This window comes from Esox lucius, chromosome 11 (genome assembly GCF_011004845.1).
Source record: "Esox lucius isolate fEsoLuc1 chromosome 11, fEsoLuc1.pri, whole genome shotgun sequence".
Lineage (NCBI taxonomy): Eukaryota > Metazoa > Chordata > Actinopteri > Esociformes > Esocidae > Esox > Esox lucius.
The window spans coordinates 49,945,093-49,972,686 of NC_047579.1; the positions used below are offsets into that span (position 1 = coordinate 49,945,093).

At 39.6% G+C, this 27,594-nt stretch overlaps 2 protein-coding genes across 3 annotated transcripts; both read right to left on the reverse strand.

The window, feature by feature from the left end:
* Positions 1–7,075: 7,075 nt before the first annotated feature.
* Positions 7,076–9,595, reverse strand: tmem205 (transmembrane protein 205). Of its 2 annotated transcripts, none has more exons than XM_034295018.1 (4): positions 9,408–9,595; positions 8,810–8,914; positions 7,671–7,834; positions 7,076–7,534 (listed from the first exon to the last, which is right to left on the reverse strand). In XM_034295018.1, the coding sequence occupies exons 2-4, from the start codon at positions 8,907–8,909 to the stop codon at positions 7,232–7,234; spliced, it is 567 nt and encodes a 188-aa protein (XP_034150909.1). In that variant the 5' UTR covers positions 8,910–8,914; positions 9,408–9,595; the 3' UTR covers positions 7,076–7,231. The 2 variants fall into 2 exon arrangements, with proteins under 2 accessions (XP_034150909.1, XP_010873268.1); XM_010874966.3 differs by having other exon boundaries at positions 8,810–8,919.
* A 1,852-nt stretch (positions 9,596–11,447) lies between these two features.
* On the reverse strand, positions 11,448–21,343 carry cnn1b (calponin 1, basic, smooth muscle, b). Its single transcript, XM_010874967.3, has 7 exons — positions 21,092–21,343; positions 17,211–17,332; positions 16,928–16,994; positions 16,025–16,162; positions 15,791–15,907; positions 14,680–14,826; positions 11,448–14,214 (listed from the first exon to the last, which is right to left on the reverse strand). Exons 1-7 carry the CDS (start codon positions 21,149–21,151, stop codon positions 13,978–13,980), a joined length of 888 nt encoding a protein of 295 aa, XP_010873269.1. The 5' UTR covers positions 21,152–21,343; the 3' UTR covers positions 11,448–13,977.
* Positions 21,344–27,594: the final 6,251 nt, after the last annotated feature.

Consider the following 27,594-nt stretch of genomic DNA (forward strand, 5'->3'; position numbering starts at 1 on the left):
TTTTTATTAAATATACACTGAACAAAATTATAAATGCAACACTTTTGTTTTTGGCCCCATTTATCATGAGCTGAACTCTTTATGTACACAGAAGGCCTATTTCTCTCAAATATTGTTCACAAATCTGTCTAAATCTGTAATAATTCTCCTTTGCCGAGATAACCCATCCACCTCACAGGTGTGGCATATCAAGATGCTGATTAGACAGCATGATTATTGCACAGGTGTGTCTTAGGCTGGCCACAATAAAAGGCCACTCTAAAATGTGCAGTTTCTGATTTAGACAGATTTGTGAACAATATTTGAGAGAAATAGGCATTTTGGGTACATAGAGAAAGTCTTAGATCTTTGAGTTCAGCTCATGATAAATTGGGGCAAAAACAAGTGTGTTGCGTTTATAATTTTGTTCAGTGTACCCCAGTAGTTCAGCTGAATAAGATGGATCAGTCTTCTGATCTGGACTTTAGAGATGCTGCTGTCTGCAGCCTCATCAAATATTTAACATAACAACTGCAGGAGTGCAGATCATTACATCTATACTAATGGGATCACTGCGGCTTAGAATCTCTAGACAGAATGTTTTTCAAAAACATACTGTAAATTGTTATGTTTGAGGTGTTTGCAGATTTTGTGGGTGTTACAATTGTTTGTTTGTACCATATACCTTTAAAATACTCAAGAGAAATGTATGCGCCTTTTTTGTATTAGCTTCATAATCCAGCACATTCTTCAGCTTCACTACCAGGCCAGATATGCTCGTTCGTCTGGCTTGTGTGTGCATGTTGCAAGTTTAATATTATTTACTGTAATAAAAATATAAGTGATTCCTAAATAATACACTTTAGAATACTGATTTTTCTGGCTTGCCCTAATAGCAGTTAAATCTTTCTTTTCACGGGCAATATCGAGATGTAATCCCCTTTCCTGTGTGCTTTTTAGTCCAATGAAGGAAGGTAAAAAGTCCCATAACAATTTCCTCTTGTACCCCCATTTTAGGCTGAGCCCCTCTCTTGACTCCCCCATACGTTATACACAACTGATTCAAATAGTTTTTCTTAATATCTAGCCCTTGATTGATTCAAATGAAAGACTCATCATCAATCTTTGATGCTTTGAATAAGGTGTGTAGTTGATGCTTTGAATAAGGTGTTTAGATTCGACACTTTGAATAAGGTGTGTAGTTGATGCTTTGAATAAGGTGTGTAGTTGATGCTTTGAATAAGGTGTTTAGTTGATGCTTTGAATAAGGTGTTTAGATTTGACGCTTTGAATAAGGTGTTTAGTTGATGCTTTGAATAAGGTGTTTAGTTTTGACACTTTGAATAAGGTGTGTAGTTTCGATGCTTTGAATAAGGTGTTTAGTTGATGCTTTGAATAAGGTGTTTAGTTTTGACACTTTGAATAAGGTGTGTAGTTTCGATGCTTTGAATAAGGTGTGTAGTTGATGCTTTGAATAAGGTGTGTAGTTGATGCTTTGAATAAGGTGTGTAGTTGATGCTTTGAATAAGGTGTGTAGTTTCGATGCTTTGAATAAGGTGTGTAGTTGATGCTTTGAATAAGGTGTTTAGATTCGACGCTTTGAATAAGGTGTGTTGTTTTGATGCTTTGAATAAGGTGTGTAGTTGACTCTTTGAATAAAGTGTGTAGTTGACGCTTTGAATCAGGTGTGTAGTTGATTCTTGGAATAAGGTGTGTAGTTGATTCTTGGAATAAGGTGTGTAGTTGTAAGGCAAAATAGTCGCCAGGAACAGGATTTGAACCACTGTTGTAGACAGTCATTTGGACCTTGTTAGATAACCCACCTGGCTCCTCGTCGATTTTTGGCTCTTGCACTGCTTCAACCTCTTGCTGTAGACTTGTTTGTAGTAAAAGTCTCATGAAAAGACATGAAGGATGTCTAACCATGAAAAATAAACATGCCTCCCTTGAATTAAAAAAGTGTAGTTGGCTTATATGTGTTTTTATATTTATAGAGAATCTACAGTCTTTTTTTCTTAGTAGACAAGCACTAACAATAGTGATAAGCTAAAAGTTGTAGTCTGCTTGTAAACGCACCCACTATTACAAGACATGGCACATTTCAAGGACTAATTGATTGATTTGCTCATCCTCTAGTCATCAAAAAGGTTGAGCCAGGTTGAGCTACTTAAGTTTGGGTTTTAAAACCTTTTCTAAATCTTCACGGGGAAGTACATTAACATTCAAAAGTTTGGTCACATATAAATGTCCTTGTTTTCCATGAAAACATACATGAAATGTGTTTGAATCAGAAATATAGCAAAATGAATAGGAAATATAGTCACTGACACTGTTATAAATAATTTTCACCCCATGTTTCCTGAAGCACCTCCCACCAGTTGGATTGGCTTGATGGGCACTTCTTATGTACCATACGGTCAAGCTGCTCCCACAACAACTCAATAGGTTGAGATCCAGTGACTGTGCTGGCCACTCCATTACAAGCAGAATACCAGCTAACTGCTACTTCCCTAAATAGTTCTTGCATAGTTTGGAGCTGTGCTTGGGGTCATTGTCCTGTTGTAGGAGGAAATTGGCTCTAATCAAGTGTCGTCCACAGGGTATGACATGGCAAAATGGAGTGATAGCCTTCCTTCTTCAAGATCCCTTTTACCCTGTACAAATCCCCCACTTCACCACCACAGGATCCCCAGACCATCACTTGGCCATTGACTATCCACCCTGCTTGACAGGCGTCAAGCACTCCTACACCATCTTATCATTTGGTCTGCGTCTCACAAATGTTCTTTGTGATCCAGAATCTGGCTAGAAGGCCAGCATCCCAGAGTCGCCTCTCCACTGTTGACGATGAGAGTGGGGTTTTGCTGGTACTATTCAATGATTCTGCCAGTACCTGAGAGGCGTCCATTTCTCAAACTAGACACTCTAATGTATTTTTCCTCTTGCTCAGTTGTGCACTGGGGCCTCCCACTCCTCTTTCTATTCTGGTTAGAGCAAGTTTGCTCTGTTCTGTGAAGGGAGTAGTACACAGCGTTGTACGAGATCTCAGGTTTCTTGACAATTTCTTGCACAAAAAAGCCTTAATTTCTATGAATAAGAATAGACTGACAAGTTTCAGAAGAAAGTTATTTGTTTCTGGACATTTTGAGCCTGTAATCAAACCAACATGCAGATACTCAACTACTCTAAAGAAGGCCAATTTTATTGCTTCTTTAATCAGTACAAAAGTTTTCAGCTGTGTTACCATTAATGCAAAATGGTTTCCTAATGATCAATTAGCCTTTTAAATGATAAACCTGGATTAGCAAACACAACATGCAATTGGAACACAGGACTGATGATTGCTGATAACTGACCTCTGTGTGCCTATGTAGATATTCCATAGAAAATCAGCCGTTTCCACCTACAACAGTCATTTACAACATTAATAATATCTGTACTGTATTTCTGATCAATCTGTTGTTATTTTCATGAACATTTTCATGTATTCTAAGTGACCCCAAACTTTTGAATGGTGGTGTATATTTTTGCTCTGTCATTATGGGGTATTGTATGAAAGTCTGCAGCACAACAAAATGTGGAAAAAGTGAAGTGTTCTGAATACATTTTTGAAATGCATTTTATATCATATAATGTTAAAGCCTTTACCACCATTACTGTTTTGGGTTCTGTCCAGTTATCTATTAGCCTTGTAATTCTGAAGCTTGCCAGCTAAGCACTGGTCAGTCCATCTATTCCATACAATTTTCTCTTCCTCAAAATGTGATCTGCATTACAATAATGAAGTTAGAACACTCCTCCACGAACTGCCACCTTAACGTGGTGGAGGGGTTTGAGTACCCGAGTGACCCTAGGAGCTATGTTGTCTGGGGCTATATGCCCCTGGTAGGGTCTCCCAAGGAAAACAGGTCCTGGGCGACGGGTCAGACTAAAAGCGGTTCAAAAACCCTTTATAATGGAAAACATTTTGAGGACTGTGACGTCGCCCAGTATGGCGCAGCCGGGGCCCCATCCTGGAGCCAGGCCCGGGGTTGGGGCTCGTATGCAAGCACCTGGTGGCCGGGCCTTTCCCCACGGGAACAGTGTGGTTTTCGTCCGAGCCGTGGAACACTGGACCAGCTCTATACCATCTACAGGGTGATGGAGGGTTCATGGGAGTTTGCCCAACCAATCCACATGTGTTTTGTAGATTTGGAGAAGGCATTCAACTGTGTCCCTCGCGGCATCCTGTGGAGGGTGCTTCGGGAGTATGGGTCCTGGGTCCTTTGCTAAGGGCTGTCAGGTCCCTGTACGACAGAAGCAGGAGCTTGGTTCGCATTGCCGGCAGTAAGTCAGACTTGTTCCCAGTGCATGTGGGACTCCGGCAGGGCTGCCCTTTGTCGCCGGTTCTGTTCGTAATTTTTATGGAAAGAATTTCTAGGCGCAGCCAGGGGCCGGAGGGTGTCAGGTTTGGGGACCACACGATTTCATCTCTGCTCTTTGCGGATGATGTTGTCGTGTTGGCCCCTTCAAACCTGGACCTTCAGCATGCACTGGTACGGTTTGCAGCCGAGTGTGAAGCGGTTGGGATGAAAATCAGTACCTCCAAATCCGAGGCCATGGTCCTCAGTCGGAAAAGGGTGGCTTGCCTACTTCAGGTTGGTGGAGAGTTATTGCCTCAAGTGGAGGAGTTTAAGTATCTAGGGGTCTTGTTCACGAGTGAGGGAAGGATGGAATGGGAGATTGACAGACGGATTGGTGCAGCTTCTGCAGTAATGCGGTCAATGTATCGGTCTGTCGTGGTGAAGAAAGAGTTGAGCGGCAAGGCGAAGCTCTCGATTTACCGGTCAATCTACGTTCCTACTCTCACCTATGGTCATGAGCTTTGGGTCCTGACCGAAAGGACAAGATCCCGGATACAGGCGGCCGAAATGAGCTTTCTCCGCAGGGTGGCCGGGCAATCTCTTAGAGATAGGGTGAGAAGCTCGGTCACCCGGGAGGAGCTCAGAGTAGAGCCGCTGCTCCTCCACATCGAGAGGGGTCAGCTGAGGTGGTTTGGGCATCTGTTCCGGATGCCTCCTGGGAGGAGGCCCCGGGGAAGACCTAGGACACGCTGGAGGGACTATGTCTCCCGGCTGGCCTGGGAACGCCTCAGTGTCCCCCCGGAAGAGCTAGAGGAAGTGTCTAGGGAGAGGGAAGTCTGGGCATCTCTGCTTAGACTGCTGCCCCCGCGACCCGGCCCCAGATAAGCGGAAGAAGATGGATGGAAGTTAGAACAGTCTGTTTAAGAGAGAGGCACCAACTGTTTAGTCTGGCTTCAATCAAAATCTGTTCCATTATTGACCTGACTGTCCAGTGAAAATGCTGTTGTAAAAGTGCATTTCCTGAACATCCACCAAGAGTAACATCTCTAAAGATGAACTACATTAGGATTTCCATTTCCAACATTAATGGTTGATTAATATCAATATAATTGGCGCAAGATGTCGCATTGTAATATATTCAAAGCTAATATAAAATTGTATTTCTGTGCAATGAGTGTTTACTGTCTACACACACTTAATGAAATTACAATAAGTATGTGTAGACACATGACCTTCTACACCCACCGCATATCACAACCTGTGTTACCAACACATGTAGTATCATTGCACATTTTACTTTCAGCTCAACTTTTCAGTAAGTACATGCATGTAAAAAGGACAATAATGAAAAATACAACCACTTGTGTTAACACTATATTTTGTTAAAAAAGCAATACAATTCCCTGAAAATATAATTCATCCACATTCCTCCATTCAAAAGATCCTTTGACATTGCAAGTTACATTTTTTATTGACAACTGAAATATTTAGATGAAAAAGGCAGAAATAAAGAATATGAAGGATTTTGTTTTTCTACGTGTGATGTATTTCAAAGTGCTTAACCAATGAAATTAAAGGTGATAAAGATTAAAATTATACCAATGAAGTCAAGCGCAGGTCTCATGTCTCAAAGGGCTGCTGAACCAAGGTCAGACCCCAATGGTTGAGTTTAGATTTTTAAAATAATTGTATTTCGACCAATCTATAAATAAGATCAGGGTATATTTCACACTAATATCATCACCCACCATTTTTGTCAAGTATAATTTCCTCAGTCATCCGTGAGGACCTTAGAGCCGCTCCTCCTTTTGCATCGAAAGGAGCCAGTTGAGGTGGTTCGGGCATCTGGTAAGGATGCCCCCAGGACGTCTCCCTAGGGAGGTGTTCCAGGCACGTCCAGCTGGGAGGAGACCTCGGGGTAGGCCCAGGACCAGGTGGAGAGATTATATTTAGACACTGGCCTGGGAACGCCTCGGGATCCCCCAGTCAGAGCTGGCAAATGTGGCTCGGGAAACGGAAGTTTGGTCCCCTGCTGTAGCTGCTGTCCCCGCCACCCGATACCGGATGAAGATGAGATGAGACCATTTTTGTACACATAACTGTGCACATAAGTATCAGTGTTATTTCTGAAATGAATGTACATATGCATATTAATATTAATAAATTGGTACACACTACACAAGTATTTGCAGGATTTGTAATATACTAATACAAAGTATTAGCATCTACAGGGAGTTTTAAGTTTACGGTTTCAAATTTTTTTCCCTAAGAAATTGTGCCTGAGCTATTCTCCATAGAAACTCTCACTGGTCTGACACTCCCAGTAGAACCCACCCAAATGTTCTCACTGGTCCGACCCTACCAGGTCAATCCCCCACCATAAACCTGCAAGTTGTTAATTGAAGTGAGGGAAGAGACAAGAGTAGTCGTTGTTTAAATTTCACTCCTAACGTTAGAGGCAGGATTCTGCCCAGTGCCCCTTTAAGGACATCATGCGACTTGCGTACCGAGTACCCCTTCTTCCCAAGTTCATCGAAGCTGGGACCTCTGTTTCAGAAACACATTACCATCCTCCCTCATACCTTGTTGGCTATTGAGCTGAACAATATTGAGCTGAGTACATATACAAGCACATCTCCATAGGGAAAGAGAGGAGAGTTATTGCAGACAGAGCAGAATTAACAAACTAGCTTTTCTATGATGTGATTTCTCAAAAATAATTTGTGAAAAAATATATATAAATGAAGCCTATGTAAAATGTCCATATAACTGCATTTATTGTGATCTAAAAGACTAAACTGATCCTCCATCAGTGCTCCACCTCTGAGAGGCTTGATACACAGCCACTTGTTGACAAACAATATAGAAAGGTATCAACAAGAACAACATTATATTCTGAAAGATTCTCTCTAAATGGTGGCTAGATTGAGAGCGGTGTACACCATGTTGGTGGTAGTGCATATAAACCCAATCAGATTGCATAGGCTGGACAGGCCATGATAGCGGCCAAAGGTGCTCTTGTAGGCTTTGTACTTTGGGTCCTGCTCCCGGAGTTTAGAGTAGGCTTCCTTCTGACTCCCTATTCCTATCTGGTTTCCAAGGCCATGCTCCACCTCCACTTCATGCAGCTTCAACATGATCTCTGTGGCTGATGGGCCAAACCACTGTGCATTAAGGCCAGACATTATGACTGCCACAAAGTACAGGGCCATCTATAAAAAGGGAAGAAAAACAATTTGAGAATTGTCAGTGACAAAACCAATTTAAAATATTGAAACATATTGTATAGTACTTATTGCAGTCTTGTCGAACTAACCGAAAATCCACATTTAGAATATGATGTCTGACCTGTAGGCTCTCGTGCCAGTCCAGCAGCTCTCTGGGGTGGTACACTGCATACCCAGCAAGGCTGACAAAGTTGCTGCCTAGTAGGCAATAGAAATAAACAGGAAACAGCTTGCTTTGCACCAGCCCAAAAGTGTGCCGTGTTACCTGCTTCACGAGCGCAAAACCTGTGGGTGGAAACAGGGATATTGTGAATGAAAGGTGTCACTGCTCACAGCCAACCTGAACATGCAAAAACATTGCTGTGCACCATGAAGGTAAGGTACTCTTATAATCGTCAATTGGCGCAGCAAGAATAGGACTGGCCAAACCCTCTGGAGTCCAGCTTCTCACCAGGTTTCTTCCTAGATTTCAACCATGCTAGGGAGTTTTTCCTCAGCCACTTTGCATCGATTTCTTGTTGTTGCTTTCTCTTTGGCATTTAAGGCTGTGTATCAGAATATGTATGTAGAAAGGGCTTTATGAGATAGATTTTATTGATTGAGATGAATACTGCATTGAATACTGCATTTGATGCTCGAAGGGGTGCTAGCCAAAACTCTGAGGTTTTATTAGCAATTTCATGCTTTTCTGCAAACTTTTCCATTATGCTGAAGGTAAGTGTGAATCACTGCGCACGTACTTGTGAACTTGGCATATTACATCAGCCGTTCAGTGTTGATCTTTGTTTAGCTTGCGTGCATTTACGTTTACCTTATAAACATAGCATATTTTAATTAGCCAGCTACCTGTTTATTAACATAATTATTCTGATAATATTAACCAGTCAGCTTGACTAACCCATGTTAGTGACATTTCATTTTAACCATGCACTTTTATTATTGGTATTGGTCTGTTAAACTACCCACACTAAGTATAATTTATTTCAAATTCAGTCTGTGATTAAAAAACATGTTTTGGGTTCTCTGTGTGTCAATCAAGCAGCAGATCTACTATTTGGCAAGTGAGTGAGTGCACCATTTACAGGGGTTGGCATCTGATTCTAGCGGCTATGGACATACGACCATTTTTCTAATCATTATTCTAAGAGGTGCATCTAAAGAGTTGACATCTGACAATGTATAAGTGCAGGCAGCTAGCATGTACATTTCTATATCTTTTGTATTGTGATCCTAGCAACGCCTCTGATCATAAAGATTCACCTGCTATGAAGGAAACCCACAGCTGCATCCCCCATCCAAAGGACAGCACCAGCAGGTGCACCACTTTTACCAAGTCTGTGGGCTCCCCTTCTGTGGCCATGGTGTCTGATCTGGGGAAAGAAGGGAAATGTTCTCAAGGTAACCAGCATCATCATGGGTGGGCATCATCTGACATACAAACACAAAACAAAAATCACATTGCTAACAGCCCTCTAATTCAACAGATACCATTGAAGTCAAATACGTTGATGACTGTAGGCCCACGTGCGCACGTTTGACTACTTAAGCGGGAAACTGACGTGTCTTGGCTTACAGAGACGCGTTATTATTGAAAGGTAAGCTAGCTGACATCCTAAAAAGTATGTTAGCGTTAACTGAAGATTAATATGAAATATCACGAAGTACATTTGGGAGATGAAAACCATACTTGGAATGGCTTGTCAGATATTTGCCTAACTTGGTAACTATGAATTTGCGAAGACATCTGAAGTTATACAACTCATACAACTTGGCTAGCTAGCTGAGTTGCTGTGTTTGCTTGTACAAGTGCGCCACTGTTTACGTGAGGAACACTTCAGTAATTATGATGCTGACTTACCAATCTTCTGTCTTTTTCCTTACAAATGGGTTTTATTCAGGAAACACGAAAGAAAAACCTGGTTCCCAAATTGCTCACGTAGATCACAGCTGAGAGGAGTCGAGTGCTTTTTGCAAGGTCAGTTCAGTCCAGAGTCCTAGATTCTTCTTCCGTGGTTGTTTATGAACCGACTACATTCCAAACTAATGTATTGCTGCCCACTACTGCCCACTACAGAAAAAGTGAAAGTGAATCTATAACGAAAGAGTTGGAAAATGTTAATATTCTGTAGTTATTTGCTATTACTCGTAATAGAATGTGCAACATTTTGGCAAAGATTATATATAAATACAATTATGTTTAAAAAACAGTTAATTTGTTAAAGATATATTGTCATGTATTGTTAGGGAAAGAGAAACACCAAAACAATCTATATCAGATTTTTTGGGAAGCATTTATTTACCCATCACTTTCAAAGTTGGACAGTGATTCTCCTTATAAATGATGTACAAAAATGTTACACAAGTATATCCACCTTCTATACTATTAGGGATTCAGGATCTCTCAGTACAGCATCGACAGGATGGTGTAAGTCCACTACTATCCTTTATCATCTCTACTTGCTCCGTCAACTATTTTTACTGGATGTATAGGAGACCTGTTCAACAGCTCAAATCCATGCTACTCCCCTTTACCATGACTGTGCTCCTAGGGAACCTTGAGAATTGATTTAAATTGTAATTGCAGCACTATGCATCCTCTCAATAATTATATTCTGTCTGCAAACACAAACACTTGATATGTACAGCAGTCCCATTTGTCCAAAATTAAAGGTTTACTCCCGTCTCGTTCACCCATTGAAATTGCCAAGCTACTTCAAAGATACACTTTTGAAAAAAGCGGTCTCAACTTTTCTGAAAGTGACCACACTCTGTCTCAGACATATCAGCACTAATCACAACCTCAATTAAAAGGAGGTTGAGGTATGCAACAAGCTGTTTGGGGAGGAGGTTGCATTGCTCTTTCTGTGTTAACAGGCTAGTACCGACCGTCACTCTCATTTTGTCTTCTAAACCAATGATTTGTGTGCAAGGTGTTTTTTTTTTTACGACACCGGAGGGCCCTTTAACAAAGGTTGGAAGGAAATATTCATCAGTAAGACAGACAGGCTTTCCTCCTCCTCTTCATACACGGGTGCATTAATCGATGAGTCCAAACCTTTCCTTGCAACTGATCTCTAAATCATGTGCCCTGAATGCATCGACACATCGGAATTCAGAACTATTTTCTGAGATCTACTCTGAAAATCAAAACTTGATACTATGCATTGTTTAAGTTCTTTTGCTCATTTTTTACCAATTCATTGTTCAGCATATCACTCCTGGTTCTGAAATTGACCACTGCTGGAAGTGAAAATACATATCTATGTTGGACAGGCTACAGTAGGGCCAAACTCCCTTACATACTGTCTCCCTAGCCTGGATATTACCCACCTGCCCAAATCTTGTGTTCATTCCTAGCTCATGTTCCCTTGCTTGCCTGCACCCATTTTGTTGCATGAGACACTCCATTTCCCTTTAAGTTGTCCCAATAGTTAATAGCTCACTTCTGCAATGGAATCCTCCCATCTCTACCTGCAGTACTGATGCGGAACGTCCAAAAAGGCCCACTACATATACTGACAACTTAAGTCTGTCAACTGTATATCTTTCCACTAATGTCTTGTTACACATCTGTGAAATCATCAGTGTTCACACTTGAATGAAACATTGTAATGCTCTATGGGAATCCAACTGCTTCAATCAAGCATTTATGTGTTAAAGGCTGGCCTGCTGGATAATATGACTTTTAGACTTTCACAAGCTGCCATGTCCTCCTTTAGTGGATTTAACATTTTTGACAAAGTTTTGTTTGTATGGGAATGACTTGCTTAATTAATGGAAGCGTCAATCTAATTAACATCTGACTATCTGTCTTACCCCAAACTGTTCAAATATCCAGAAGAAATATAAAATATCATATGACAAAAATATCAACAGTTTTTGACTCACAACACACACATACTTTTATTTTGTATGTGTTTTATTTTATTGCACATATTTTCCTTTAATTGAAAGCCAAATACAAGATGTTTTAGATGACTAAACAAATGATTGTCTGAGCAACAATGAAATCTTTTTTTGACCAAAGGGTAATGTTTCCACCTATATTGTGTTTAGGAATTGTTAGCTTTCATTCTAAACATCAAATATGATTCAGAGACTCAAAAAAATTTAATTTGTACATAGCTATTGGACAGTATAAGTTGATGTTGAATAAAATGCCTTTTGTCATCCATGGAATGCACTCTTTCTGTTCTCTCCAAATGATACATGGAGAAAACATAAAATCGGGGCTTTTCTAATTTGTATTGCGGAAGTAAATTGGTATAGTGTGATAGAAATGTAAAGGCAATGACCAAGTGTGAGTGAAGACCTCAATGAAAAGTTGGTTCAATTATTGTAAAATACCTTCTCATTTCCAGGGCACAAGCCTTAACGCTTCTTCCATACAAATTGAACAGAGCCCCTGCAGGACACACTAATGGAGGAAAAAATGCAACGTGGACACATCTGACTTCGCAGATGATTATGGGTTCAACTTTAAAAAATATGCATTTTAAAGTACTAAGCTTTCAAAAGCTTGATAAATAATCACTATAAATTCCACAGAGATTGGATCCTCAGCAGAGCTTAAATATTGTATATCCACATAATAAAATCTATTTAAAACATACCAAAATACTGCCCAGTAACTAATGTCAGGACCCTTATCAAATTGAACGTATGCCTGATAGTCTAGAATTCAAGGTTTCTAATGCTGGAGAGCCACAAGGTCAGCAGGCTTTTTAGAGACATCACAAAGTCATTCAGCTTACTGGTGAAAATGCGTATTATCTGAGCATGCAAAGCATAGAGATCTGTGAAAGAGTCCAGGTGCAACACAGGAAGTGTATCTGCTTTTCAAGGATTTCTTTCAAGTTCACACATATTTCAGGTTTAAACCATAGCAGCAGTTGGGCAACATTCTCCCGAGCACAGAAATGTTGCAGACTTAATTCACTAATTTGTATCTGGTGGTAGAAACACTTTTTCCATGGAATGACAATGCCATTTAGCAGTGGTCATAACCACATTACATTCAGGATCTGTGGTGGGTGTACCATATCATGTAGTTAAAGATACATGGTCTGCTGCATTATGCAGTGGGCTCTGTTTAATGTGTATCACTGAAATATGATGGATTCTGCAATAGAAATGTGAAGATAACTTCAGATTTAGCCAAAATACAGTGTATATACTGTGAATGCAGTCTTTGCCAATGCAAGTACATTGCCTACATTTCAAATGGGCTTTAGTGTGGAATGTCGGCGATACAAATTTAATAGAGCCCCTGGTGGATGTTAATTAGACAGTTACCTTCATGTACAACAGTGTGCAGTAGTGACTTTCAATCAACTTTCTTATATCCCCACTTCTCTTGTCATTAGCAATTCTAGCCATGTGCAAATCTTGGAGATGCAAAGTAAAATAGTGCCAATATATTAAAGCTATGTGCCATGGAGACTTTAGGGGGGTACCAACTTGTCTGAAATGCTAAATGCCCTACATAACACCCAAATTAACATACCTGGCACAATGGCTCAAAGGTCAACCACACTGCTTACAAATAAGATACAATGTGAGAAGAGTTATGAGAAGTCTTTTGGTCTGTTGGTTTTGCACTATTACCTTTGGAGGTTATGGAAGTGGTCTACCAATAAGATCCCTACTGAATTCACTTTCAATCTTCTGCAGATTTAAAACAATAATAAGAAACATGTTGCACACAGTTCATCTGTGGTATTAAGTAGCTGGTGGGCAGGCCTGTGAGCAAGAGCAGGAAAGTCAGCACAGCACAACGGCACAAACACAGGCACAAGCCATAAGGAATACATCCGTGCAAAGCTACTAGTTCCTGTGTCCTCCTGGAAGACTAAAAGTCAGATTCTTTGGGCTCACTGTCATCCATAGGGATTAAATCCCAGAGCCTCTTATAGTCCAAATGGACTCTGATCCTTCTGGGGTATAAGGTTAACAGCACCAAGTCGGTCACTTCTTCTTTCCATTCAAGAAACGATTTACTGTTGTATCAATCTTCAAGCTGGATGAGGTGGGATCTACAGCTGAAAATCTCAGATTAAATATTTAAAAAAGGGCATAACATTAGGAAATGTTTCAGGAATGGGTTTTAGGAATTTCTTACTAGTATTTCAAAGAATTTCTTTTCACCAAATCAGGAAAAAAATAAAAGAATGTCCATTGGAAAGTTGGATACTGGTCAGGGGGACAAGGGTTTGGGCCACTAATTTAAAGTATTTTAAAGGAGATAGAACCAGATCCAGGCATGCATCCCCTCAAAGAATAAAGGACAACATTATTTTAATGGTTGATCAGAAAAAAAATGCAGTGAGGGATGAGGATGACATGAGGATGATGAAAAACAGTTTTGGGGGGGGGTCTTGCCGGTGGAGGGTTGTTGAGAGCAGGGGACTGGTGTTATCCTGTTCTCTTTAGTCATAGTACATAGTGCCATCAAACTCCCCCTCCCCGTTGTTGACAAATTCATTGGGGTGGGAGCAGTACTTGTTGTCATAGACCTGTCGAGGGAGGCCATAGGTGGTCATGCCCGTTTGGGATGCCATCTTGTTGGTGCCCATCTGCAGTGAGACGGTGGAGGTGTCGCAATCCTCCAAGCCCAGACTCTTGTCATAGATATGCCTCCTGGTACCTGGGGCCGTCATACCAGACTGAGAGACAAAGAAGAAAAGGGAGGATTAGATATAACCTACACGCTGGGAATTGTTTAATACTGAGGGCATTCAGAACAAGCAAAAAAAAGGGAGGATTAGATATAACCTACATGCTGGGAACTATTTAATACTGAGGGCATTCAGAACAGCCAAAGAAAAGGGAGGATTAGATATAACCTACATGCTGGGAACTATTTAATACTGAGGGCATTCAGAACAGCCAAAGAAAAGGGAGGATTAGATATAACCTACACGCTGGAAATTATTTAATACTGAGGGCATTCAGAACAGCCAAAGAAAAGGGAGAATTAGATATAACCTACATGCTGGGAACTATTTAATACTGAGGGCATTCAGAACAGCCAAAGAAAAGGAAGCCTCCCAATACGTGCATGATGTAGTTTCATTCTATCCCTACCAGAGAAGACCTATTTGGGAAATAAAATCAAATGGCGCCACTACCTGGTTGGCACCCTTGTTGGTGCCCATCTGGAGGCTGATAGTGGACTGGTCCAGAGGGTTCTCCAAGCCCCCCTTCGGGTCGTACAGATGACGCCGAGTGCCGTAGGATGTCATGCCCTTTTGGCTGGCAAGCTTGTTGGTGCCCATCTGCACAGGCAGCCAAAGGTAGAAAAATGTGTTATGCCTGAACTGTAATCAGTGTTGTAAAGTAATGAAGGGAACTACATTGGAGTACTCATCAAGATGATTTTTGGGGGCACATCTGTACTTTACTTGCATATTCTTGGCAACATATGTACTTTTTAACTGGTATATATTTTCCCTAGCACATAAATTAGTCTTTACATTTGCAATGCTTGGACAGGAAAGCAATATGGTCCAAATAACACAATAAAAGATGTAATCCCTACTGCCACTGAGTGTTCGGGATGTGGCCTAGACTGTCCCTAACATAACTAATAATATTGTACGATTTGCTTAAAGATGCCACTTTTGTTAACAGCTCCTAAAAGTGGCACGTATATGCCGATTGAATTCATGGATTAAACTTTTTTTAATACATGGGTTTACATTTTTTAAACCGATCCATTCATTTTGGCAGCGCCCTATGACAGATGTTGAATATTAATGTATAATGTATGTACGAGTCATAATTCTCGGGGAAAATGTGGTTTATATATGGTTAATCCTCGGGTTTGTATACACACAAAGCTATAAAATGAATGGTGTGGTTTATACACGGTTCGGGTCATAAACAGGGAATTACGGTATGCACATGCAGCTCTGGAAAAAATGAATAGACCACTGCCCCGCTTTTTCTTTCTTTCCAAAAAGTCGAAAAGGAAGGTTTTAGAATGAGGAACAAAAGGGTTAAAATTAAGAGGTCTCTTAATTTTTTCCAGAGCTGCAAAGAAAACTGTCCTTGAATGCATCTTTATATAAGGAATTTGATTTATAGCATTTAAGTAAGACAAAAAAAAAATCCACCAGCAACTGGAAAACTACTGAACCAACCAAAGCAGCTAAACTCAAACAAATGGATGTAGAGTATGTTGTACCTGTGTAATCATGGTGTATTACAAATGAAGAGAGGTACAAAGACTGCTCTGACCTGCAGGCCGATAACATTACGCCCTTCCTTCAACTTCTCTGGGGAGAAACGCCGATGCTGCGCTGTTGCATACTTCACTCCCATGTTATACTTGGAGTGAAAACCATTGGACTGGGCCTGAGGAACAGTTAGACAAATGGATTATGGATCCTCATGTCAAGTACACAATCCACTGACAATACTTTTTAAAGTACTGCACCATGCAGTGAGATTCTCCCACTGGTCTTGGCTCACCATTCCTGCCAGGGTGATCAGCGTGCTCTGGACCTGGGTATGGTTGGTATTCTCAAATAGATCATTGGCCTCAAACAGGTCATGTGGCTTCATCCCATAATTTGTGATGGCTCGGATAAAGTTGCCAATGTTTTCCAGCTGGGTAATGAAAAGGACGAAAACAGAATTAGCCAAAGTTAAATGGTTCACTGAGGTAAATGCACAAGTAAATTTTTTTTACAGAGAACAGTTATTGGGTAATTTGACATGTGGATATGTACATACAATTTTTTTTCATATAGTCATACTTGTATTTAATACTCAGAGCTTTATAATGATCTCTGAGGGTCTTTTGTCCAAGCCTTACGAACTCATAGTTCTCTGACCTGTCTGCTTTCAACTTAAACAAAGAAACCCGAAGATGCATTCTTAAATGAGCCTCATTCATCAATGGAGATGTAGCTTAGAATGTAAATCCAAACGATGTCCAGTCCATACCTAGCAGACAACTACCGATCCGCCCATGTATTCTAGTGAGATCAATGGCTGAATAGAATCCAGTGGAAAAGACATGTGACTCTTGACATGCTTATGCTGTTCATTACGTACCAAAGTATTTATATTACAAACTAACTATTACAGCCTACATACAGAAAATATTACATAGAACTAAAACATGCCCTTCCACTGTCCATTTTGGGAAACCCTTTGAATAACTATTTTGGCCTCTATGTAAAACCATTTTCACAGAGGGTTATCAATAGAACACATATACTTTAAGTCCAAAAGAATTTTAGCTGAAACCCAAAATCCTCCAAGGAGGGACAGCGCCATTTTGGAACTCTTTTGTATGCAGCGTACCATATAATGTGCCCAGTGGCATGTAATGCAAGGTATTTTACTGTTGTAAATCAAGTTCATTACCTGGTGCCAGTTTTGAGGGGATGTGTTGATCTTTTTCACAGAGCCTGGCTGAAGTGTGTTGATAAGTCTACACACAAGGAGAGACAAAGTACCGAACAATGAAATATTCTGATCTTAAGCGACATGGTCCCCATTGACATTGGATAAAGGAGTGAGACTGAATAACACTGAAAAACACACTGATTAACAGAAGTAGAATGACACACACTATGCTTTGCGATTATGACTGAGGCCGTAACTGTGTACAATTCAAGTCCTCAGCATCACTCTCGTGCTCACTCACTCGCACAAGATGACTCCATCCTTCAAGTTCTCCATGAAAGGATCAGCAATCTTTTTGCCTGTCACATCCTGGATCCACAGCCTGAGCTCCTCCTCCTTCTGCGGGTCATACTTCTGGGCCAACTGAGGGAGGGCAGTAGGCATATATGAGCGAGTGATACACTATGTAAATGATGGTGGTTCTCTAACAACAGAGTGTGGTATGTTTCATACGGTCATGATAGGAGTCAGAGGGATTATCCCGTTTGCTCCACTTTATTTTCTCATCTTGTAATTCCACACAACGCTGCCTCTGAGACAAAAATAATAAAGGCAAACAAACCAGACATCTTTATCGACAATGACCTCAGTAAACAGATTTTTTGAGTAGTGTAGAAGAAAAACACGTTGACTTATAGAATTATACAGGAAAAGGTGCCATGCACAATATTGGCAAATAATCCAATATAATTTTTTTATTCAAATATTGCGATGGCAGGTTAACTTGCGTTTACAGATAAAACCACTTAGGTAAACTTTTGGAATCATTTAAATAAAAATGTACAAATGTGTCTGTGCTTAAATTGCGCTGGTTTAGTTTGGGACTGGCTGAGTGTGCACCTGTCTCGGGGATGTAGAGAGTGGTGGAGCAGGCTTATGTGCTAAGTGACAGCAACATGCAGCGTCTGTGAGTACTGCATATTTGTAAAATAGGTCAGACATTTTGATTTAATAGAACATAATGCAAACTTATAGTGAATCTAACAGCAAGGAAGAGAAACTGTGCTGCTTTATGTTTGTGGGAAACAGCTGTAAGAAGCAGAGGAAACGTGAAACAGAATTAACAATAAAAATAAACCTTGACCCATGGCTAAGTGACATTTCAAAATGTAGATATGTATATATTGCAAAAGTCTCTATTGAGATTTTGATGTAAAGATGATTCATTGTGCAGCACAAATCCTGAGGCAAAACTATCAAAATCATCGGTTAGCAAAAGTTTCATCTGCAAACCCTAGAATTGACATTAACATTTCTTTCCACAAAAACATTGCTGAGGTAATAAACCTCTAAAGAGGAAGAGTAGAGTAAAAAAAAAAAAACACAGTAAGAAAATTTTTATGAAAAAAAGGCCAAGGGACATTCCTGCATGAAGAAACACTGATTCTCCGCTTCCATGTATTTTCTTATTGGCACAAATGCTTCCCCTTAATACCAGAAAAGCTAGCATAGTCCTGCAGCCCCCCTTCCCCTCTGGGCTCTCTCCTGTTCTGAATGTTTTGCTCACTCTGTCTAGGAGAGGTCTTGTGAGACCAGGGGCCAACACAAACAGGTATTTCAAAGCAGCAGGGTTTGTGTAGCTTCCAGTCCATCACACCAAACTTGGGAGAAACAGCTCTCCCAATCACTCCTCCCATTCCTCCCTCTCTTTTGCTCCCTCTGGGTTTTCCGGAATTTGTCCTTTTACAGTGATCTACTCAGGCAACCCACATCTGATAATGAGCTGCCAAAAACCGCAGGCAGCACTTGCATCAGGCCAAAATATTTTGGCCAGAGTTTGATTTAACTTGCTCCTTTTTCATTGTGGAGGTCAGGAATGTAATCACAACTGGTTCTTTCTTCTTTTAATTCATTATTTAATCCAAAAATATCACTAATCCATTGATTCAATAGCAAATGGAAGAAAATAGTCTAAGATGGTCTTTAATACAATTACGACTTAGCAAACAAATTCACTAAAGTAAATGTGGTGTGCTTGCTAGTTTTTATGTATTCAAATGAAATACATTTTAGTAGTACTGACTCATACACCCACACAACACCACTTACTGATACTCAGATACACACTCTAATGTTTGGCTATAAGTCCCTCACCCCCTTGCTCCAACAAATCTTGGTTTCATTGTAGAAGTGACTTTGAGTCCAAAATACTATGTTGTTCGTATTATTATTATTATTATAGCAGAAGAAAGACATACATGAAAAGATTGATTGGTTTGTAAGGATAGCATGAATATGTGAAAGGTGGTTTGGTGTCTCTAGCTAGAACTGTTCAAGGGTTAGTTTTGGGGAATTGTTTTATGGAAATGTATGCTAATTAATATGGTTTCAAATTTGTAATGCTTATGGATTTGACAATAATGGGTTTATTAACTAATTCGGTTAATAGATAAATAGCATATACATACATACAAAATACATACATTTAGGCATTCTAGGTTAGGTCAAGCTGAATATCTCAATGTTGGTTTAGATGTGATAACTTCAATGTTTACAATTTAAGTCCATGGCCCTTTCTTCACATTTAAATACACTGGGAGTCCTTGAGTAGCTGGGTAAAGGTATTAATGATGCAAATTGGCCAGCATCATCCAAGGAGCAGGAAGCCATTGTCAGCAGGTGTTTCCAAGTCTTATACTTTAGCGACTCACTTAGAGAGCTGTTGCACCTGCAGAGCTAACTTAAATCGTCAGGTGTGTGAGCATGTCATCCCCCACTTTGACGCATGTAGCTTCCTGGTTGGAAGAGCAGTTTGAAAAGAATCAATCTTCAACTCTCTCCAATTCCATTGATGATACAAGGCTGCACTGTAGATACAACTGGTTTCGGCAAAAAGTAATTTTTAGTTGACATCTTGAGTTGTTTAAGCACTTAATTGTGTGGAATAATAACAATAATAGAAATGTCTACATGAAACATCTTATTGTGTGCGTTGCTATACAAGCATAACTAGTAGCAACGATACAAAATAAGACATCTAGAGTACTACTTATAATAATAATCTATGTAATACTGCATTTCGTTGTACTTGTACTGTGACAATAAAGTTGAATCTAATCTAATAATCAAACTGTAATAGAAACATATCGTTGTGTATTGCTTTGCAATCAGAACTAATTGTATTGTGGCGTTAAATAATCGTGCTGATGGTTGACATTCCAGTGAATCAAAAAAGGCCCTGTTCTATGTGTCTGCCCTCCTCAAGTGTTTTGTCATTCCCCACTGGAGACTAAATTGTTTACAGAGACACTTGCTCAGGTGGTACAAAAGATTGCAGTCTCCTTAAAAGGAGTTTGAGGTTTCTGAAGTACCTGTCTGTCATCTTCACTGAAATGTGATGTCATGCCACTGGCACTTATCATCCACAACATGGTGGAATGAGAAGGAGTATGATATACAACAGGCTCACAACCATCATGTACTGACTGATTCTACTTTGAATTACCTGTTTTCATAATACAAAATGAATGGCCAGGTATGTTTTTTAAGAATGCTCCTAACGAGCTTAAAGTGTTGACTACAATGTATCCAGAAACCAAGGCAATAAGGTAAATTAAATAGCAGTGTAGTTGTTATTGACAGTCATGGAGTCAAGAATTCTGGGATATCCTATGATGAGTTAATTGATGAGTCATGCAGTGTACATGCAGAGTATGGGATTTCAGCAGTATTACATACTGTGCATCACAATAACAGCACTGTCACTGAAAATAATATCTCAAAATACTATCTCAAACCTAACTGAAAGCACATGGTCGGCCTATCCGGACCATAGACTATTTTGGATGGTATAAAGGACATAAACAAATTACATTTGGAAAGGAAAATGCCATGTTCCACGAGTGATGATTCCATGTGTCATGATGAAGTATGTAATTGTGCTCGGTTACAGACATTTTATTAGGCCTAATCTTCTAAATATTAAAAGTTTTCAACAGATAATAAATATCACCAGAGGAACTACAGACAACAAAATACGAGAGCGCCAAGCCTGCGAGCGCGTCAAGTGCGCATCTTGTTGAAAGCCAGTATCCTCTTTGCCCACTAACGTCAATTACTCAAAAAGACTATTAATTTCCATTCAAAGGTTACCTAAGCCATTGTGACATGCAAGATACTTACTTTACTTTTGACCTCGGCAGAAAGTCCGAAGGATGGTCCACTTTTGAAATTCTTTGACATAATGGACTGTGATTATTCACAGTGGATCTTTTAAAATGGCGAAACACCCCTCTGTCCTGTCACGAGAAAACACTAAAGTCCTCTCTCTCCCTGGACTTCAAATGAGCTGACAGAGCCGCAGATATTGCAGGGGTTTTCAAATTCTGTACGTTCTCCTTGCTCTAGTGAGGCTGTGAACCACTTCGCAACACTTTTCTCAATCTTTTTTAAACTCTTCCCATCTGTGCGTTTCTGGAGTGCGGCGCGATTGGCTAGGACCACCGTCCAATCCCTACGTTGCCTCTTTCTCTGGGTGATGTCACCATTATGGCATTGGACTAACTATGTCACTTTTTCCACCTTGAGTGGAACTGGAGGATGCTTTCATTTATGTAATTTTATTGCGTACAATTTTACTTTCAGTACCACATCATGATTTATATATATCAAGTGCACTACAAATTTATAGACCAAACTAAGCTATAATTAAACATTTGAAAATTTAAATAATAAAATCTCTAGGTTAGCTAATTAAACCAACTTGACAGCACAATATGGAGTTCATCATCGATGACCGTAGGCAGAATGCATTCCTGATCATGGAGTCAACTAATTATTTTCTTACTTGTCCTGTGTAAATACACACATTTTTGATTAGTCGTGACATTTGTTGAATGTTGCCACCTTGTAATCTTCTGTTTCCCAATGGAGTAGTAAGTTATAAATATCAACTTAACCAACGTTTAAGCTACTGTGTATATGTGCTTATGTAACTGACATAATAGTTCTACTAACAGTTTATCTTTCGCCACTGTCTGACTGCCCCACACTGGGCTCAAACCAGTGATCATCTGCTCACAAACACGTAACAGTCCTCATTGACAACTTACCAACAGTAACCAGAAAGGTACCATGAATGGCTATATCTGTAACATTTTAAACACACTGAGTAAGCTCATGGCACATTTTTCTTAACTGAGTTACACTTGGGTTACTCCTGATCGTTAAAAAATTGTCATTATGCCTTCTGTGTTATAACAAAAAATTAGAAATAAATAAGCAGTGCAATGATGATTTTAACACCTAAAGTAAAACTCACATTAACAGGACTAACATGGTATGTAAAATTCAGTATAAGCAATGGATATTTTCCAAGTGTCAGAGGCCTGAAGTCTGCAGTGAAATCGTCAGCACTAAACCCTTATATGTCGCTGAGTTTAGTTTTGTCAGCTAAGCCAAGGCAAACCTTTATTGTTTTGCATTTCAAATTTTAACTATATATTTATTAAACTAGGTGTGCTAAAATTATAATTGTCATTGCCACTTTTACAGTGAAAACTGACACCAAAAGAATTTGAAAAAGTGCAGGCTGACCATCCTCCAATTGACTTGAATAAAACATAACTACCGGTATAACTTTCAATCCATTTCAGGCCATATGTAGTCTTCCAACACTTCCAGAACGTTCAGACTCTAAAAAGTGGAGCATAGTCTGGAATTTTTTTAATACTTTTTATTCTTTTTTTTAAATGCTGTTTCGAGTTTTCTTAAAGATTAATTTCACTGCTGCTCTATTACATATATACAGTATGCCTGTTATTTTGGTATTAACATCCTACATGATGTTAATACCATGTGATGAAAATATAAGCATTTCTGCATTTCAGATATGGGTCATCTACATTTCCTGGTTGTAATATCCAGAATTTCATAGTGATGTCCTGCTTTTGTAATTACAGTAGGTATCATTAGAAGCAGAAATTATTTTGCAATCTAAAGAAATCTATCTAAAGATAGCTAGCGAGCTCCCAAAAATGTGTAAAAACAAGTAATTCCCTGTTTTTAAAAGACTAGCTCTGATAGGGACAGGGCTCCCATCAGACTGTTGTCTTCACAAAGCCTGAAAGAAATGTGTCAACCTTGCAATCCAATGACATCATTGGTTGAACTTTCCTGGCACAAAATATAAAAGATACCGAAGAGTTGCATAACTATGTCTACAACATATCCAATCACTAATTATGTCTACAACATATCCAATCACTAATTATGTCTACAACATATCCAATCACTAATTATGTCTACAACATATCCAATCACTAATTATGTCTACAACATATCCAATCACTAATTATGTCTACAACATATCCAGTCACTAATTATATCTACAACATATCCAATCACTAATTATGTCTACAACATATCCAGTCACTAATTATATCTACAACATATCCAATCACTAATTATGTCTACAACATATCCAATCACTAATTATGTCTACAACATATCCAGTCACTAATTATATCTACAACATATCCAATCACTAATTATGTCTACAACATATCTAATCACTAATTATGTCTACAACATATCCAATCACTAATTATGTCTACAACATATCCAATCACTAATTATGTCTACAACATATCCAATCACTAATTATGTCTACAACAAATCTAATCACTAATTATGTCTACAACATATCCAATCACTAATTATGTCTACAACATATCCAATCACTAATTATGTCTACAACAAATCTAATCACTAATTATGTGGGGAGACTGAAGTAACACTTCAAAGGGTGTCTAGGGGTGGATTTTCCTTTTAAAAGGTATGATTTGGATTCACCACCACCATTTCAGGTATAAACACCATCCCCAACCCTCCTACTTTATAAACTCACATCTTATTTCAATGGCAGTATGCAGACATCCACATTCTAAACTAAAATCACTGCTGGAAAATTTAATAAAATGAAGAGCTTAAGAACACACATGTCGCTTATAATGGTTTAGTAAAAACTCCTGGTTACTCTACTAAACCACTGTAACCCACTATAATTACACAGACAACCCACTTCAAAATAGGTCAGTATAACTAACACATAACCTATGAAAACCCTGTAACTTCCACTATAGTATTACTACCTTTGTCCCTCCCTAGTACTAATAGTAAAACTATTCATAATGATAATAAATATAACATTTCCAGACTAGCAAATACACCCCATCTAAATGTTATTGTCTAGTTACTAACTACAGCCTTACAAGGCGTTTCATTACTGTATAGGAAAAGCATTTTCATATACAGTGTGCCTCATCATGAACAAAGATGTTGGTACTGGTTTCAACAACCAGCATGTAAACTTTGAACCTATTACCACCAAGCTCAAGCATCACTGATTGACACATTTCTTAGGTAAACAGACTTTTGTATTAATAACGATATCATATGTATTCAAATTCCACCATTACGTAATGATTATATTTTGCATTTGCACTCATCTATTTTGTGTAGGTTTTCATATCAGAGTCTAAACTAAATAAAAAAATCGACATTATATATATTTGACATTCTAAATTCTTAAATCAATAAATAAAACACCCCTTCTGGCAAATGTCCTTTCAGTAATCTTGTCAATAACTATGCAGCAGCCTCATACAAAATGTTCTACCCACACACAGCGTATTCCATCATTCAGTGCCAGGTTGATGTTGCCTATACAGTTTGGGAGTCTGACGTCACTTTGCGTTTTTTTTTCCCTTCTCTCTTACACCCTGGTGTTGCACTCCACAGATGACACGGGAAAGGAATGCAACGCCAGGGGCTGCAGAGCGTCAGAGGGAAACAGGAGGCACTGCTCCCCAGAGAGCAGCGTGATGATTCACCCCGCTGCTCTCTGTCCTGTCTGCCTTCTCACACACAATGGTTGCGATGCGTACACAGGCAGGAGGGGAAGGTTCTGGAATGGCCCTGGGATGGAAGAGCGCTGTGTGAGGGGTGGGTGGGAGACAGGGGGTGTGAGGATCAAACACTGACCCAGTAACGATACAAGCAGGCTTACTGTAAATCAATCGAGTACGGTCGAGCCGCAGCGAAACTGTCTGCAAAGCTCACAATCTTAATCACCAAATCCTTTCAAAAATTAGGGTTCCATAGGAAAGGATTGACAGTGAACGTACATTCCTAATTTCAATATGTTGTTAATAAAACCAATGTGTTTATTTTTGCAGGGTTTATCCAAACAGGGAATACAAAGGAATTAAAGAAATTGTTGCTTGATCACAGACTTTCAAGACACTTTAAGGAGGACTCATTCATCTTACAGCTCACCTTAACACCTTAAAGCCTTGCTTAAGATATGAGGCTACGACTGTGATGACAAACTAAAGTTATAGTGGAGACTTACATAATGTGGCCATAAACAGACTGTCAGTGAAATACAGGAGTGCACATCCACTGAGAGAGAGAGTAGACGAGTTCGGGACCAAGCAAGGGTCTTATAAACATCTAAAGGAGAGAAGAGGCACACAGGAGGAATTTGGACACTTTATTTGGGCATGATGGGAGCAGGAAAGGGCCATGACTAGCTAGAGGAGCAGCCTACATGTAATGTGTTGTGAAAATGGAATCCCTCAAACTGTTAATTAAGCACTACTCCATATTTGCTGTGCTGTGGATGTTTACGTTGGCTTTTTTGGGATATTTACAACTGCATCTACAACGTAAAGGAGAGCTATCATCTAGTGGGAGGAAGCAGAGGGAAATAATATCATCACCTCTAGATTGGAAACCTCTGCTATAATGGTCAGACTATATGTCATACATTGAGTTATGGAAATAAGGCACCTTGGCCAATAAAAGAGCTTACATAAAGAGACAGTGAGATGAGAATATTTTACATTTTGCGGTAGCTAAATCATCTAGTGAAGCAGACAAACTGTGCAAGTCATAATATTTGACAATGAAAAAAAGGCACATGTGTTTACCTAGTAGAACTGTAGAAAGATGGAAAATAATTGAAAGACAGATCTTAGAGGGGCATTTCCACATTTCCCCCTCTTCTCACCCTCATCCAGTCTGCCTGGCTATTTATGGTAGGAGACCTCAACTTACGATGCTGAGAATTCAGAAGGATGGGTTCATAGCATCATCATTTGGGCTGTCTGTGTACAGTAGGACTGAAAGTTTAAACATATTATGAGCTTGACTGTAAAAACACAATGAATTAATATCTAGGTTTCTGGATGTGTTCTTGTTTATATATTTATCAGCTGTTTTTTTATTCATGTGATCAACTGGTTGGAAGTTAAAATCACCAATGAATGATCAAGGGTTATAAGTAACTCGTAAAATCTCCTATTCTTAGAGTCTGTATTGGAAGTCTGTAGTGCGACTATGGCACTGTAGAAAATTGGTTTTATGTGAAATTTCACACGATTCCACATGTTTTTTTTTAAACATTTCACAAATGTTTTAAAGGTTCATGCTGGAATGAGGTCATCTGGTTTAATCTGCACATGTAAAAAAACATAGTTTTTACTTGACACGTAACTTTTTCACGTAAAATCCTGTTTTGATCCTGTAAAATGTGTTATTATGATAAATACACAGTGATTTTAACATTAATAATGCATGCCAACTTATTGAAAAAGAAAAACATAAATATGCAGGCCCTTGTCATGACACTTCAAATTGAGCTCAGATGCATCCTGTGTCCTTTGGTCATCTTTGAGATGTCACTTATTTATTGGTGTCCAACTGTAATAAATGTAATACATTTAGAAAGGCACACATGCCTATATAAGGTCCCACACTTCACAGTGCATGTCAGAGCAAAAAACAAGCAATGAAGTCCAAGGAACTCTTGAGACAGAATTGTTAAGGCATAGGTCTAGTTATAAAATAATTGTGAAGCATACTGTAGAAATTTCCCAGGAGCAGTGTGCTGCATCATTATGAAATAGATGTTTGGGACTTCCAGGACTCTTCGTAGAGCTGGGAGTCCGGCCAAACTAACTGGTCAAGAAGAGCCTTGGTCAAGGATGTGACCTAAGAGCCAAATGGCCACTTACAGAGCTTCAGAGTTTCTCTGCAGAGATGGGAGAACCTGCCAGATGGCCAGCTGTTTGCAGCACTCCATCAATCAGGTCTTTATGGTGGCTAGGCAGAAGCCGCTCCTGAGTAAAATGCATGTGATATGCTGACTGCAGGACTGGGATAGCATAAGGAAAAGAAACCAAAATTGAACTAGGTCTGAATGCTGAATGTTTTACCTGGTGAAAACAAGGTACCACTCATGACCTGGCTAATAACATCCCTGTGGTGAAGAATGGTGGTGGGAACATCATGCTATGGGGATTCTTGGTGTCAGGGACTGGGAGACTGGTCAGAATGGAGGGAAGGATGAACGGACATAAACATCTTGTTGAAAAACCGATCCAGAGCGTACAGGACGTCAGACTCGATTAATCTTTCAACACGACAATGACCCTGAGTATACAGCCAAGACAATGCTGGAGAGGCTTTGGGACAAGCCCTGGAGTGGCCCGGCCAAAGCCCAGACTTGAACCCCATGGAACATCTCTGGGGACAGCTGGCAACTGCAGTTCACTGACGCTCTCCATCTAATCTGACAGAGCTTAAGAGAATCTACAAGGAATGGAGAAACAGACCAAATT

Coding starts and splice junctions, on each gene's coding strand:
- tmem205 (XM_034295018.1), bottom strand. CDS start 8,909: ATGGCCACAGAAGGGGAGCCCACAGACTTGGTAAAAGTGGTGCACCTG. Junction 7,835..8,809: donor GTGGGTTTCCTTCATAGCAG/GTGAATCTTTAT, acceptor TTCCACCCACAG/GTTTTGCGCTCGTGAAGCAG. Junction 7,535..7,670: donor ACTGGCACGAGAGCCTACAG/GTCAGACATCAT, acceptor CCCTTTTTATAG/ATGGCCCTGTACTTTGTGGC.
- cnn1b (XM_010874967.3), bottom strand. CDS start 21,151: ATGTCAAAGAATTTCAAAAGTGGACCATCCTTCGGACTTTCTGCCGAG. Junction 16,163..16,927: donor CCCCTCAAAACTGGCACCAG/GTAATGAACTTG, acceptor TTCATTACCCAG/CTGGAAAACATTGGCAACTT. Junction 15,908..16,024: donor TGATCACCCTGGCAGGAATG/GTGAGCCAAGAC, acceptor ACTGTTCCTCAG/GCCCAGTCCAATGGTTTTCA.